We start from the raw sequence: 16,758 nt of genomic DNA, 5'->3' as shown, positions 1-16,758 counted from the left end.
GGACATTAAAGCTTTCTTATTTTTTATTACTGAAACATTAACATTTATGTATCATAAAATAAAAATTTACCTTTTATTATAAATAAACATTGGAAACAAAACAGATTATTTCAATGGAAATAATAATAGGAAAATAATAATTAATGTATAATTTGAATATGTGAATGGCAGAATCAGCTTATGGTTAATAATATATATATTTAACTACACATACTTAGATGTATATATTTGTCTATTGATGTATACATAATGACTAAAAATAATCAAAATACAAGTATTCCTTAGTTCACCTACCTTAAGAACATCTCCTTGTGCTAAATGAAATGTTCTGGCTGAAATATTGATTCCCTTTCCTGCTTGAACCTGTATACTATAAATGCATTCATGGTTGTTTTCATAGTTGAGTGGATAATTTGGAGAAAGCAAAATTCCTTCATTATTTGTTGCAGATGCACCACATTCAGCTGCAGGTAAAACAGAATATTGAAATACAGTTTAATAGATAGCAGTATCATTTTCAAGCAATGTTATGTATGGAAGTGTAATGTGTTTTATTTTATCTAATGCCTACCAGAAAAATAATATACAAAATGTCTTAATGTTGCAAATGATTGATTTTCTCCTCAAATAATGTATGAGAGGAAGAGACTACAGCCCATGGAGAGGATACTTGTGTACAAATGAAAATACACAATAGTTTCAGTAATTTTCCCCCTGGATTAAAGGATAGCACAGGAAAGGATGAGAACAAGATTTTAAGACTGTATTTTGCATTGGTAGATTTCTGATAAATTTAATACACTTAAATTTATAATTTAACTCTTTTAAATAAAAGGGAAATAAATTAATTTTTGTTTTAAATGATTCCAATTTGATCTTTTAAAACATTTTTACCTTTTTAATTAATTTGGCCCTTCTTTTTTCTTTTAATACTCAGTATTGCACTCACACAAGAATTTCAATAATAAAAGGGAATCAAATATTACATTATCTTTGAAAACTGGTATAATAGTCAAACTCCCTGGTAATAATAGCTAACCAATAATTGTAACAAATTTGGCATCTTTGGAAATTGTATCACCTTTCTCAATTTCGAAAATTATAGATAAAACGGTACTGCTAACTCTTCAGGACAAACTTTGCAAAATTAGAGGAAGTAACCAAACACTTCGGAAAAAGTGAGACTTTCCCAACAATCTTAGTTTGATTTTGATTTATTTCAATATAAAAGGCTGTGGCAATATTGCAAAAGCAAGCAATAAGTCTTAACAATTCTTAAATATATTTCAGAAATTCAATGAACTCAGCTTTCTATCTTATCTAATAATTTACTTCATTTTCCAAATCATAGGGCAAAAATATTTAGTTTTAAATATTTAACTGAAAATGAAGAAAAGGCAAGTTTTTTTTTCTAGAAATAAGATTTTTAAAATAACGATTTATGGGAATATTCAGAGAAAGTAGACAACAAGGTGAATAATGAATTGCTTTACCTTTTAAATGCTTAAACATTAACAAAAACAAAGCAATAGAAACAAAAGTCTAATGAAATAAAAATGATCAAGAAGAAGCAGTCAGTATAATATAAACATTGTGTGAAATAATAATAAAAACGAATGGTGTGATACTAACAGCCGGTGTTACACAATAAAGGGTTCCTCCAAATTCCTTTTAAAGACAAAAAAAAAAAATCAAACTTCCAAAATTGGTTTAAATTATTTTGATTTTAATGTTACTTAAACACGTTCAACAAATAGATGTGTCTTTATGCTTTTAGTTGCATACAATTATAATACCAAACCAGTTTACAAATGCAGGAACAAAATGACAAAAACAATAAAGTAAAAAACAGCAACATATATTTAATGTGGCATAAGATTTTGTTTTCCTAAAATTAAATTGCCTTTGGCAATGTTGATCAGGTAGCAGCTGCTCCAGTGTAGGCTTCTGGAGTTTGCTACACCTTTAATTATTCTATGCTGTGTAACAACTTGATTCTCCCTCATATTATGCCTCTGTGAACTGCTGAGAAAATTTTATCTGTATCATGCAACAGAATGCCAGGAGTCCATGACTTAATAGAAATCATTTACATTAAATCTCCCTTATTTCTCTCTATTAGCTTGTTAGAATATAGGTATGTTTATGGGGGCATGAAGACAAATGTATTCCAGATAATACAGGTGATCTAGAATGATCATATATTTTTGTCAACTAGGTTATTTAGAAGGAAATGTAAATTATTTTACAAAATTATGAGGCTTTGAAAATATAAACGGTTTTAGCTCTTCTCTGTAAAAACCTGACACAATGTTTTTCAATTGCAAATCTGATCTTGTGGTTTCTGCTTAAAATCATCATCAGCTGCTTAAAATCATCATCATTCTGCTTAAAAAGTCATCATCAGCAAGTGAAAATCAAGAGAATGTCATACAAGGCCATTTAAAATGTGATCTCAGCAGCCATCACCTACCTTTCTCTCCCATGGACCTTACAATTTAACTATCCTAAGCTACTACAGGCCCTTGGCCATAGTCTCACACTTTGAGCATTTGAACATGCTATTTTCTCTGCATGTGAACACGACCTCTGGTCCCAAGAGATATGAATAAAGAAAATTAAGGCTCATAAGGAAAGTTACTTTATAGGAATTAAACTGCTATGGCTATTTTCAGCATCAAGTGGCTGTGATAGTATATGAAATTTTTAAAAAGCAACATCGCACCATAATATAGGGGATAATTCTCACAAATTTATAGTCATGGTTGCATGCTTATGAATGCCCAGCAAAAATATCATAACTTCAAGATTTTCATTATATATAACATGACTAGCATAGCAAGTTTTCATAGAGCTTATTTAAACTGAGAATATAAATATTGGCAAACTGAGAAGATAAGTATTTGCAAACTGTGACTGAATATTCTTAAAACATGTTAAAATTGAGAAAGGGAACTAGCAGTAGACCAGCTAACTACAAGAGAGGAGAATGGTTAGTTGATACAAGGGAAGACAATGTTATATGTGAAAATGTCAACTACATGAGAAAGAGGAGTTTGAGTAAAGGAGGTCCCAAAGATCCAACTGGTAAAGGCTAGTTGAAAAAGTTATCTCCCAGCCAAAGTGACGTTTGTGGACAGGATACCACTATTACTGAACAGTCACAAATCTGTGACTCAAAAGATTATGTCAATGTTAAGGTTTTAATTCAGGTGCTATAAAAATAATGTAATTCAATGGGTATCCCTGTATATGTAAAATAAACAAGTGTGTGAAAAATCTGTCACAATAAGAAACTATGAGATCATTACAATTTATTATTTGTTTGGTTGGGAATGTACTGTAAGATATTTGAAGTGGCTAGAGGCAAATGATAGAAGGCTCTTATTTGGAAAAAATAAATTGATTGATTACATAGATATTTATAAAATATTTATTATTTACTGGGTGGTGGGGGAAGTAGTTGAAGCTCTTATGGGACTTACTTCCCAGTGGAAAAGATGGATGTTTATCACACAATCACTCAAATAAAAATATATTATGTGAAAGCATTTAACTGAGAGCCCTGGCCTGTCCTGAATAGTCAGGAAAGACTCTCTGAAGTACTGCAATTTGAAAACGGATGAGTAAATTAAGGATTAAGGGAGAAGGCAAGTGGGGGAAAAATATTCCAAACAGAAGGAACATATTTAAAAACATCATTGGAGGAGGTGGGGGATGGAAGAGATAATGATAGATCCTCGGAACTGAAAGACCTGGTATGAAAAAGCGTTCTTTGTGCAAGATTAATCTAAAGGTAGGTCTCCGAGGATGTTTATCTGGTGTGATAGGGGAAGAAATATTCTTTCTTAGGTGCGTATAAATAGAGAAGTCATTAGGTGTGAGCTGCTTGTTCTCGTGATGGAGAAATACTTTTGTCTTTAAGGCTTGGGATGTTGGTTGCAGACTATGAAGAACAAAAGGGGAGACTGAATGAGCTACATTTATAAAATGTTTTGAGATTTTGGATCAGAAAACCACTGCTTCAGGGTTCACGGTTGCAATGTTTTCTGGAGGTGAGGTGAGCACACTTCCTCCTATTTTAACATAAGCTCAGGACCTTGTTTCTCTCATATGTTGGCCTAGAGTGAATTTTATGCTCTTGACGCTAACTGATAAAGCCTATGTTTGATAATAAGGATTTTCTACAAAATAATCAGTGTACAGCTATTAATAGGCAGTAATGTTTCCTCTCTCTAATCTGAAGTGGGGGATGGTATCATCTTTAAAACACAAAAATTAGTAATATAAAATCATTACATAATTTAGCAGTGTTAGGAAAATGTTTTTGGAGAATCAGTACTTAGTACTCTTTTCAGTATATAAATATTTTCTGTGCAGTGTACATATTGTATATGATGACTTTTCTGAAAAAAAAATCCTATTCATATAAAATCCTATTCATATAAAATAATTTTTTATTTAAACATGCAGATTAGGATATCTATTCAAGTTACCAATATGAAAGTCTTTGCTGAATATGAAAATAATATGTTGATAAATGTGGTGTTAGTTGGATTGGAGTGGGAAAGAAATGTGTACTGAAATCTGATGATAAGAGTCACTGCTACAAGTGAAGAATTCACTAGAGTAGGGATACCCATTGAATTTCAATATTTTCATACTAACTGAAAAACAGATAAGCCCATGAATCATTAAATTCTATTACTGGGATAAAAAAAATCTGGTAGCAGGTATTGTGTGCATACAGTTGTATATTTTCAGTTAAACTCTTAAAATGGTTTTCAGAAATTTGGATATCTGAAAAATGTCTATGATCAGTAAAGTTCACAAGTGTTTTTTTAAATTTTCATTACAATTGAGTCTCTTTATTTTTAAATTGTTTTGTGAAAGCAGACAAAATATACTTGATTTAGCTTGTTCAAAAAACTTAGAATGTTTCCCAACATAAACATATAGTATGCAAGTCAAACAAGGTGTGGCATTAAGCAGAAATATATTTTTTCCATATGTTTAATTATTATGAGGAGAAAAATAATGATAATATGTGATTTTGCTCATGGAGGATTATATAAGGATTAAATCAAAATCAATCATTTATTTCTTGCATGTGAATTTAGATTTTTTTTCATTTTTGTTAGCTAATTGAGCCTGTTATATTCCAAATATAATCTAGATTTTGTTTCATTAAATTAGGATACCATTGATTATAAAAGGCATCTTTCTGTGTCTCTAAAAAAGCAAAAATGCTGCCAATATCCTATAATATTTATTGATTGTGAGATACATGCCAATTTCACAGATGTTAGTTTTTTTTTAAATGGGGCATCTAAAATTGTGAAATATGGCAAAATGTGTTAATGAGATTAATTTGTTTTTTAAGAGCACTTTTCCTAAGATGCCTTCTCAACTTGGAAGTATTAAACAAAGTGTTAGCTTTTGGTCAAAAATATTTTGTTTTCTTAAATAGGCATTTTAAATACTTGGATTTTCAGAATGGGATGGAAATTGTAGGGTAGAAAGATATATTAATTTCCTTACACCCCTGCTGAGAACATAAGAATCCATTAGTATTACTTGCATAAAGTCTTGTTTTTACTTTCCTTTGTTCGTCTTAGGCAATAATAGTACTTAACTGGCTTTCACCTTTTAGCCTCTCTAAATACAATACATGTATGTATCCAAGTGCAAACTCGTGATACTTAAAGTTATTTATAAATCAAGAGTTTAAAAAAACTTTTGAAGAATTTCAAAGAAGTTTCATAGTCATTTTTTTCCCTTAAACATTTGTTTTTAATGCATTTTCTATTATTATTTTTTAACATGCAGAATTAGGGTAATTCTTGTTACCAATAGAATATTTTTGTGTGTTACTTGCAGTCATAACTGAAGAGCTTAAGTTCAAAACTTTAAAAAAATCAAATGTATCATTTTCGGTCAAAAATACGGACTATTTCCTATAACCTGATATTGCCTTTTCATCTTTTCTGCTTTCCATGAAAACTATTGAAGGTCTACTGTGCTCAGTTATTTATTAAAAATAACGCTCTTAGTAAAAATAACTATGGACATGCCTGATACTGTATTAGGTCTTGTGGATAAAAGTAAAAATTATAGAACTTGGAGACAAGTTTGATGTGGGGGCATGAAAGAGAGGAAAAGGTAGAAAAGACAAGGAGTGGCTTTGATTATAATGCTGATGAATGTATTTTTGCACAAGATAAATTTGGTATGCCTGTTGGATGTCAAGTAAAGTACACTAAGCAGCTAGACATATTTGTACCCATGGAATTGTTTTTTCAAAGCCACGGACAAAAAGGTTTATCCAGAGAAAACACACACACACACACACACACACACACACACACTCTCTCTCTCTCTCTCTCTCTCTCTCTCTCTCTCTCTCTCTCTATACAGACACACACACACAAATATATATTTATAGGACTATACAACAAATTTATTTAGCCTTTCTACTGGTGTTTCCACAATTCAAATGAGTGCTATAGTAAACATTCTCATACAGCAGGGGGTAGTCAATAAGAGCATGAACTCTGGAAACAGGCTTGAGTTTGGATCCCACCTCTGCCACGTATTAAGTTGTGACCTTGGGCAAGCCTTAAACCTTCTGTCTCAGTTTCTTCATCTTAAGGTACATTCCATTTCCACTTTAGAGCGTATAGATAGAAGGCAGAAAACGTATTTGTCAACTAACAAATGAAAACTATCTCCAGGATTCAAATAGCACCATAGATTTCTCTTAAATGGTATGAGCTGACTATTCTCTGAAGACTGATAAAAACACGGATTCAGCTGACGACCTGCAACCTCAAGAATGGCGTGTCTTCTGGATACTTTCTTGTCTGTTATTCTCAGCAGCGGCCCGCGGCCGACCACTGGGCCACCTGGGTACCGCCATCACCCGGCTGCAGCTCGAAGCCCCAGGAAATGGCGAGCGAGGATTAGGCCTCTTCTCCAGGAGACTGACCCCTTCTCTCTCTCTCTCTCTCTCTCTCTCTCTCTCTCTCTCTCTCTCTCTCTCTCTCTCTCTCTCTCTCTCTCTCTCTCTCTCTCTCTCTCTCTCTCTCTCTCTCTCTCTCTCTCCATCTATCTATTCTCTCCCTCTCTCTCCATCTATCTATATAATGTATATAGATAGATAGATGGAGAGAGAGAGAGAGAGAGAAAGAGAAGCAAACTAAGACCCGGGTACATTCAGCAAGAGAATTTACGAGGGATACAAAAGGGACATTCAAAGAAGGTAGTATCATGGAAGAGTAAGGAGGGGATAGTTTTAAGAAAATAATGGTAAGCGGTGTTAAGTCAGAGTTTAATTAAAATGAATAATAAGAGTACATTGATTTGGGCAATTAAGAGGTTGAGAAGAAAGGAAGTACAATATTGTCTGTAAAGGGGTCAGAGATGATACAGGTTTGAAGGAAGGATTTTTGTTTTTGGTTTCTGCTTTTGTATTTTGTTTTATTTTGTTTTTTGGTTAATTTTGAATTAAAAACATTTCAGGACATTTATATTTTAAGCGAAAGAAATAGTACAGAGGTGGAAGGTAACTGGAGTTTTAAAATGCTATCTCTTTGGCTGGGCTTGGTGGCTCACACCTGTAATCCCAGCACTTTGGGAGGTGGAAGTGGGCAGATCACTAGGTCAGGAGTTCAACCAGCCTGACCAACATGGTAAAACCCCATCTCTACTAAAAATACAAAAAATTAGCTGGGCATGGTGATTGGCACCTGTAATCCCAGGTACTTGGGAAGCTGAGGCAGGAGAATAGTTTGAACTGAGGAGGTGGAGGTTGCAGTGAACCAAGATTGCACCATTGCACTCCAGCCTGGGTGGAGACTCTGTCTCAATAAATAAATAAATACACACACACACACACACACACACACACACACACACACACACACATATATATATATGTAGAAAATGCTATCTCTGAGCCAGAAAACCCCCCAAAATCTAATAACTTAAAACTAGGTTAAGAAACCTCTTGGAAAAGAAAATCTGTGTGATTTTTAAATAACTTAAGTCATGGATTTAAATTCCGTGTACACTATAATTACTACTAAAAAACACCATATATATATAATAAAAATGATACTAAAATAAAAAATTCTACAGTAGTTTTCAAATAAATGGCTCTTTATTTAAAATTCAGTGAAAAATATGGACATTGTGCTCAGAATAGGTGGTTTTGTTTTCATTATTTTTTGAACACTGCATATTGGGCCAAGATTATTATTGGTTTATAATGGCAAGACCTTTAGAGCACAGACCTTTGACTACCTCATTTAACTCAATCAGTAAGAATGGTATTATAATAATTATGGCTATGTCAAAAATGTTTCTATATAAATACTCCTTCCTCTTTTTAAAACACATTGCATAAATTTTTGTGATGTAAAGAGAAGGCAATCCTTTATGCACCCGTATTTTTTTCATGTCTTTTAGTGGAATGGTCAAACCAAATTGTAGCGTTGGGTATCCTGAGAGTAAGGAAACATGTAGTAATATTTCTGATATTCCATGATTCTAATATCCTTCTCTGGACTCCGTGAAAACCCAATGGATAATGTTAATTCGATAACAAGAAGGTAGGAATACTACGAAAAAGAGAGATTCATTATTCTTGGAAGTGTCAGAAGTAGTAATTATTGAAGACAAGAACAAAATATACTTCTTTTATCTAATAGAATTTAATTTCTCTGCATAGTATATCCACACTTTATCTGAGGGTGATATGAGCAATAGCACTAGTTAATAGTAGTTGTTAAGTGCTTACTATTCTAAGTTCTTTATATGCACTTCTCAATGAAGTAAACCTGTGTTTCTGAGGCTAAATTTGAAGATTCAAGTGGTGGAATAAGTTACTCAAGATTACAAAAATGGCAAAATTTAAACACAAATGGGTCTGTCTCCAGACGCAAGACATCTAATCCCTCCATGATATTTCCACTCAGAGGCAAATAAGATACAACTATACAATCAAAGAACTTCACTTTCTCAAGGACTATAGACACTTGTATAAATTACTATGCTACAAAGCAAGAGGTGCAAGAAAGTAAGAGATAATGTTTACAGGTTTAAGGAATGAGACATTGCTTCTGATGAAAAAGTCAGAGAATGCTTCATCAAGAAGGTAGCATTTTAATTGCACTTTGAAGAATGGGTGGAATTCTGATTGGCTGAAAGGAGAAAAGGCATATTCAGAGGAAGAAGGCAATTCAACTTAAACATATTAATTTTCCTGGTATTTGAAGAAAAAAGGAAAGACAGGAGTAACTTTTAGTTTTACTTATTTCAACTAATATTATTATATAGCATCCCTTCTAATTTTATAACTCCCTTGGCAACATGGAAATATGCAATCTGCAATGAGTTTATTAAATGCTTAAAACTAAACAATCTTAAACCATAGGTATTAGGGATGTTAAAATAATTTTTCTCTTTATAGAATGAAATACAAGTTTCAGGTTAAGCATAACATTAACAAAGTTCTCTAGTAGGATGGGGAAAAAGAAAGGCCAATGGGAGCAAATAGTTTTCTGTGCATTTTCTTCTTTTACTTTAGAGTGGTCACTGTCTATTTAAAAATTTTAATAAAAAGATAAGGAAGCAAATAAGCCAAACTTATTAAATGTTAGGCTGATTTATGTGTTATTGGGAGATCCCCAATATCTAATTAAATCATCTAAATGTTATAGTAAACAAAATTCCAAAAGATTTTTAAGCACATTCAAAGAGAAAAGTCTGTAATATAATCAGCACTTGAACAACTCAAGGGTTGGGGAATTGACTTTCCATGCAATTGAAAATTCATGTATAACTTTTGACTCCCCCAAAACTTAACTACTATTAGCTTGATGGTGACCCATAGCCTCACTGATAACATAAGGGTCAATTAACACATAGTTTGTATGTTATATGTGTTATGTACTACATTCTTACAATAAAGTAAGCTACAGTAGAAATGTTATCAAGAAAAGAATTTAAAAATTTTATTTATAATGCTGTATTTATTGATACCATATGTTTGTGTTATCAGTTTAAAAGATGAATGAAATGTCTGAAATAGTGGGCAATCACAGCTTCAGACATCAATCTATGGTACATTTCAAGCAATTCACATTTTTGTGGTGTCGGGTTGGGAGAGACAAAGTCTTACTGTCGTCCAGGCTGGAGTGCAGTGCGGCCTCCCAAGTAGGTGGAACTACAGGTGTGTGCCACCATGCCAGGCTAAGTTTTGTATTTTTAGTAGAAATAGGATTTTACCATGTTGGCCAGACTGATCTTGAACTCCTGGTCTCAAGTGATATGCCTACCTCGGCCTTTCAAAGTGCTGGGATTACAGGGGTGAGCAACTGCATCCAGCCCAGTTCACATTTTTCTTGTAATGTTGTGACATTCTAGTGCTTCTTGGGAGTACTTCCAGAATTGATAGTGCCACTTAATACCCATGGCATTATTCAGTTTATGGTATTGCATTAAACAACAAAAAGTATGTGAGAACTTATACAAATCACATTTTACTGCACTATGGAGTTTACTGGAGAGACAAATTGCTCATGTGGAGATGACCGATGTCACATGGTACTTTAAGCAAATACTTTCAACACTTGGGCTCACCATAGGAGCAAAAAGAGGTGGCTAACAAATTATTACTGTAGTACAGTATGTACTGAAGTTAATTTTTGGCAATTGTGATTTTATATGGCATCTTTATATTTATTTACTTTCCTATGTGCCCTGTATGGTCTGTAAGTGTTTGTGTTGGTAAATCTGAAAAAATGTTAACTTTTTTAATAATAGATTTGTGTGACTTTTATTGTAGTAAATGATAAAATAGATGTCTACATATATTTAATGCATTCATGACATATCTAAGTTCTCTTTTTTCAGGTTATGTGGTTCATCTGTGACTTTTTTGAAATTGTCACAAATCTCCAAAAAGTTTTCTAACATATTTATCAAAAAAAGTTGCATATAAGTGGACTAGAGCAGTTCAAACTTGTGTGGTTCAAGAGTCAACTGTATAATGAATGTGTATATTAAATAAGTTAAGGCATTGGTAACAAACAAAAATAAAATAAAACCAGGTTAGAAGTCATTTTAAGGAAAATAAAATCTTCATTAAGTAAATCTAGCCACTTTAGCTAAATATTGATTCTGATTTTATTGAATAAATAATGTTAAATTTTTTTCAACTTAAGATCATCATCCATTCCCACTTATGCTCTCCAAAATCAGCATTATTTAAAATTTTTCAAACTGTAATATGCAAATTTTCAGTTAAGTGAACAGTTTTTCAGTTGGAAGGTAGAGAGGAAAGGGAGATTTTTACTGCATTACTCACAGTAAATATTCAATAAGCTCAGAAGACCTTAAGAACTGCTTTCAGTACAGTTTGAAGTTAGGTAACATGATGCCTCCATCTTTGTTCTTTTTGCTTAGGATGGCATTGGCTATTTGGGCTCTCTCTTTTTTTATTTTTGGCATCAACATGAAATTTTAGAATAGTTTTTTTTCTAATTATGTGAAAATGTCATTGGTAGTTTGATAGAAATAGCTACAGTTCAATACAATCAAACAGCATGGTACTGGTATAAAAATGGAAACATAGACCAAAGGAGCAGATTAGAGAACCCAGAAATGAAGCCATATACCTACAACAATATAATCTTTGACAAAGTCAACAAAAAGAAGCATATGGGAAAGAGTTCTGTATGCAATAAATAAGTAGTATTGAGACAACTAGGCATATGCAGAAGATTGAAACTGGACTCTTTCCTTTCATCATATACAAAAACCAACTTAGGATGGATTAAAGCCTTAAAGGTAAAACCTAAAATTATAAAAATTCTGAAAGAAAACCTAAGAAACACTAACACATAGTTCCTGGCAAATGTTTCATAATAAAGAGGCCAAAAGCAATAGCAATAAATAAAAAAATTAACAAAAAGGACATACTTAAACTAAAGAGCTTCTGTACAGCAAAATAAACTATTAACTGAGTAAACAGACAACCAACAGAATAGGAGAAAACATTTACAAACTACGCATCTGACAAAGGTCTAATATCCAGAATCTATAAGAAACTTAAACAGATTAGCAAGCAAAAAATAGGCAATCCTATTAAAAAATGGGCAAAAGACATGAATAGATACTTCTCAAAATAAGTCATACATGTGGGCCAATAAGCATATAAAAAAGGTCAATGTCATGAAACATTAGAGAAATACAAATCAAAACCACAATGAGATATCATCTCACACCAATCAGAATAGCTATTGATAAATGTATAAAAAATTAATGTATGCTGGTGAGGCTTTAGAGAAAAGGGAACGCTTATATACTGCTGTTGGGAATGTAAGTTCAGTCATTTTGGAAAGCTGTTTGGATATTTCTCAAAAGATTTAAAATATAACTATTTCCAGATTCATCCATGTCCCTACAATGGACATGGACTCATCATTTTTTATGGCAGCATAGTATTCCATGGTATATAGATACCACATTTTCCTTGTCCAGTCTATCATTGATGGGCATTTGGGTTGGTTCCAGGCTTTGCTATTGTAAACAGTGCCACTAAGAACATATGAGTGCATGTGTCTTTATAATAGAATGATTTATAATCCTTTGGGTATATACCCAGTAATGGGATAAATGGAGTTTCTATCTCTAGGTCCTTGAGGAAGCACCACACTATCTTCCACAATGGTTGAACTACTTTACACTCCCAATAACAGTGTAAAAGCATTCCTATTTCTCCATATCCTTTCCAGCATCTGTTGTCTCCAGATTTTTTAATGATCGTCATTCTAACTGGCATGAGGTGGTATCTTAATGTGGTTTTGATTTGCATTTCTCTAATAACCAGTGATGAAGAGCATTTTTTCATATGTTTGTTGGCCTCATATATGTCTTCTCAGCAAACTGACACAAGAACACAAAATCAAACACCACATGTTCTCACTCATAGGCGAGTGTTGAATGATGAGAACACAGGGACAGAGGGAGGGGAGCATCACACACTTGAGTCTGTTGTGGGAGCCATGGAAGGGACAACAGTGCAGGGTAGAGATGTTGGGGAGGGATTACATGGGGAGAAATGCCAGATGTAGGTGATGGGGGATGGAGGCAGCAAACCACATTGCCATATGTGTACATATGCAACAATCCTGCATGATCTTCATATGTACCCCAGAACCTAAAGTACAATTTTTAAAAAAAGGAAAAACTAGAATAAAATAAAAGATAACTATTATTTGACCCAGAAATCTAACTACTGAGTTTTTACTCAAAGGAGTATAAGTTGTTCTACCATAAAGTTACATGCATACATTTGTTCATTGCAGCACTATTCACAATAGCAATGACATGGAATCAACTTAGATGCCTATCAATAGTGAAATGTATAAAGAAAATGTGGTACATATACACCATGGAATATCACATACTCATAAAAAGGAATGAAATCATGTTCTCTGCAACAACATGGATAAAGCTGGAGGCCATTATCCCAAGCAAGTTAATATAGGAACAGAAAGCCAAATATCACATATTCTCACTTATAAATGGAGTTAAACATTGAGTACATGTGGAAACAAAAAAGGGAACAACAGACACCAAGGGTGGGAGGGCAAAGTGCGGGAGTAGGGCGAGGATCAGAAAAACTACCTATTAGGTACTGTGCTCATTACCTGGGAATGAAATAATCTGTACACAAAACAACCATGACATGCAACTTACTCATGTAACAAACCTGCACATGTACCCACTGAACCTAAAATAAAAGTTGGAAAAAAATAACTGTTTTCAAGGCTCATTTAAACAAATGTAATCATAATTAATTTACATTATGCTTCATCGCAATTCATTTATCACAAAGAATGTCTAGCATAATCTATCAATACTGTCCTTCGTTCTAATAAGTTTAGGCCTTTAAAGCAGAGAAATGGGTCTGTACCTCACACTTATAGCAACACTAGCACAAGATGGTGAAATAGGAGTTTCTACCGTCACTCTCTGAAGCAGCGTCAATTTAGACAAGTTTCTACAAACAGAAGTACCTCTTTTGCTTGGAAGTCCAGTGGAGAAGTTTCAACACACTATGACACCATAAAATTAAACAATTGATTTATCAAAGAGGGTAGGAAGAACAGTATTAGGTTGCCAATGTCGCCTCTCCCCCAGGGTGGCACAGTTCAGTGCCAAGAGAATCCCCCAAAGCCCATGATTTCTCCTACATGGAAAGTAAAACCATAGTGAATGAGTTCCTGACTTCTCCAGCATGCAGGACACTGCCTGATAGACCTACCTCTTTCTTGCTTCACCTAGAATCCTGAAGTGATGGAAGCTGCTCAGTAATTGGAGAAGCTGAAAGAAGAGAATGGAGGCTGCAGAAGCTACTAATAGCTACAATGACTCCATCACAAAGGCTACCAGGAGATGTATGGGATGCCTCACCTCCAGAACCCCAGATCATCCAGGCAGATAATCAACAAAGAAACACTGTACTTGAACTACTCTACAGACCAAACGAAGCTAACAGCATTTCATCCAACAGCAGCAGAGTACACATTCTTCTTAAATGCACATGGAATATTATTCAGGATATATCACCTACTAGGCCACAAAAAATCTGAACAAATTTAAGACCGAAATTATACCAAGGGCCTTTTTCAACTTAATGGCATAAAACTAGAAGTTAGTAACAGGAGGAAAACTAGAAAATTCACAAATATATGGAAATTAAGCAACATGATTGTGAGCAATAAATGTTTCAAAGAATAAATCAAAAGGAAAATTTGATAATATCTGAGACAAATGAAAGAGGAAACATACCAAAACTTATGGGATGCAGCATTGTCCAAGAGAGAAGCTTTCAGTGATAAATGGCTGCATGAGGAAAACAGAAATACCTCAAATAAACAACCTAACTTTACCTCTCAAGCCACTATGAAAAGAAAAGAATAAACAACAACAAAAAAAAAAACAGCTAAGCTCAAAGTAAGTGAAAGGAAGAAAGGGACAAAGATCAGAGCAGGAATAAATGAAATGGAGATTAGAAAAACAATAGAAAAGGTGAACAAACTAAGAGTCGGTGTTTTGAAAAAATAAACAAAATTTGTAAAACTTTATGCTAAAGAAAAGAGAAAAGCCTCAAATTACTAAAATCTTAAATGAAAGAGGAGGCATTACAACTAATAGCATAGAAATATAATTATAAGAGAATACCATCACAATTACATGCCAACAAATTGGATGACCTAGAATAAATAGATAAATTCTAAGAAACACACAACTTACAAAGACTGAATTATAAAGAAATATAAAATATAAATCAATTAATAATGAGTGAGAAGTCTGAATCAATAATTAAAAATTTCCCATTGAAGGAAAGCTCAGAAACTAATGATTTTATTGTAGAATTTTATTGAACATTTAAAGAATAATTAACACCAATCCTTCTCAGACTCTTCTAAAGAACTGAAGAGGAGAAAGAACATCTAGATTCATTTAAAAGGCCAATATTAACCTGATACCAAACCCAGACAAGATACGCCCAAAAATATTTACAGGCTAACATTCTTGATGAGCATAGATTCAAACATCCTCAACAAAATTTTAACAAACCAAATTCAACAGTGCCATGATCAAGTTAAATTTGTCCCTGGAATGCAATATGCTTCAGTTTACCATAAAGATATTAATAAACATGATACACTACATTAACAAAATGAAAAACAAAATTATCATGTCAACAGATGCAGAAAAAGCACTTGACAAAATTCAACATCCATTCATAATAAAAACTTTCAAAAGATGAGGTAATATAAAGAATGCACCTAAACACAATAAAGGTCATATATCAGAAGCCCACAGCTGACATCAAACATTGAAAAGTTGAATGTTTGCCCTCCAAGATTAGGAGCAAGACAAGAATGCCCACTCTCACCAATTCTATTTACTATAGCACTGAAAGTTCTAGCCAGAACAACTAGGAAAGAAAAAGAAATAAAAACCATCTGAATCATAAAGGAAGAAGGCAATTGTCTCTATTTGCAAATGACATAATTTTACATATAGAAGACTCTAAAGACTACACCAACAAAACTGATAGAACTAATACATGAATTCAGTAAAATTACAGGATATAACATTAACTTACAAAAATTAGTTATGTTTCCATATACTAACAATAAACTATTCAAGAAAGACATTAAGAAAGCAATCCCATGTATTCTAGCATAAAAAGAATAAAATATTTAGGTATAAATTTAACCAAGGAGGTGAAAGGTACACTAAAAACAATAAAACATTAATAAAAGAAATTGAAGCTATGAAAAAATTAATATCCTGCATTCATGAGTGAGAAGATTTAATATTGTAAAAGTATCTATACTTTCCAAAGCAGTATGCAAATTTAATTCAATTCCTATGAAAATTCCAATGGCATTTTTCATAGAAATGGAAAATCAAACCAAAATTCACGTAGAACAAAATAGCTGAAGCAATCTTGAGCAAGAAGGATGAAGCTGACAGCATCATACTTCCTGGTTTCAAATTATTACCAAAAAACTAATCAAAACAGTATGATACCGGCATATTGGCATGAAAACTGTATATGTATATGTATATATGTGTGTGTGTATATATATATATATGTGTGTGTGTGTGTGTATATACATATATGATATATGTGTGTGTATTTACATAGTTTATATATGTATATGTGTG

The 16,758-nt window shown here is 33.0% G+C and overlaps 1 protein-coding gene across 11 annotated transcripts in view; it reads right to left on the bottom strand.

The window, feature by feature from the left end:
* The window catches only part of CSMD3 (CUB and Sushi multiple domains 3), a 1,279,316-nt gene that overhangs the window by 393,843 nt on the left and 868,715 nt on the right, over positions 1-16,758 (bottom strand). For all 11 annotated transcript variants that reach the window (XM_002759280.8, XM_017965625.4, XM_035276379.3 and 8 more), the window contains one exon: positions 295-464. In XM_002759280.8, the coding sequence (XP_002759326.1) occupies positions 295-464 (170 nt within the window). The remainder of the gene's footprint in view (positions 1-294; positions 465-16,758) is intronic.

Source organism: Callithrix jacchus, chromosome 16 (genome assembly GCF_049354715.1).
Source record: "Callithrix jacchus isolate 240 chromosome 16, calJac240_pri, whole genome shotgun sequence".
Taxonomy (NCBI): Eukaryota; Metazoa; Chordata; class Mammalia; order Primates; family Cebidae; genus Callithrix; species Callithrix jacchus.
The sequence above is the reverse complement of the archived record's forward strand: the minus strand, read 5'-3'. Positions and strand labels throughout refer to the sequence as shown.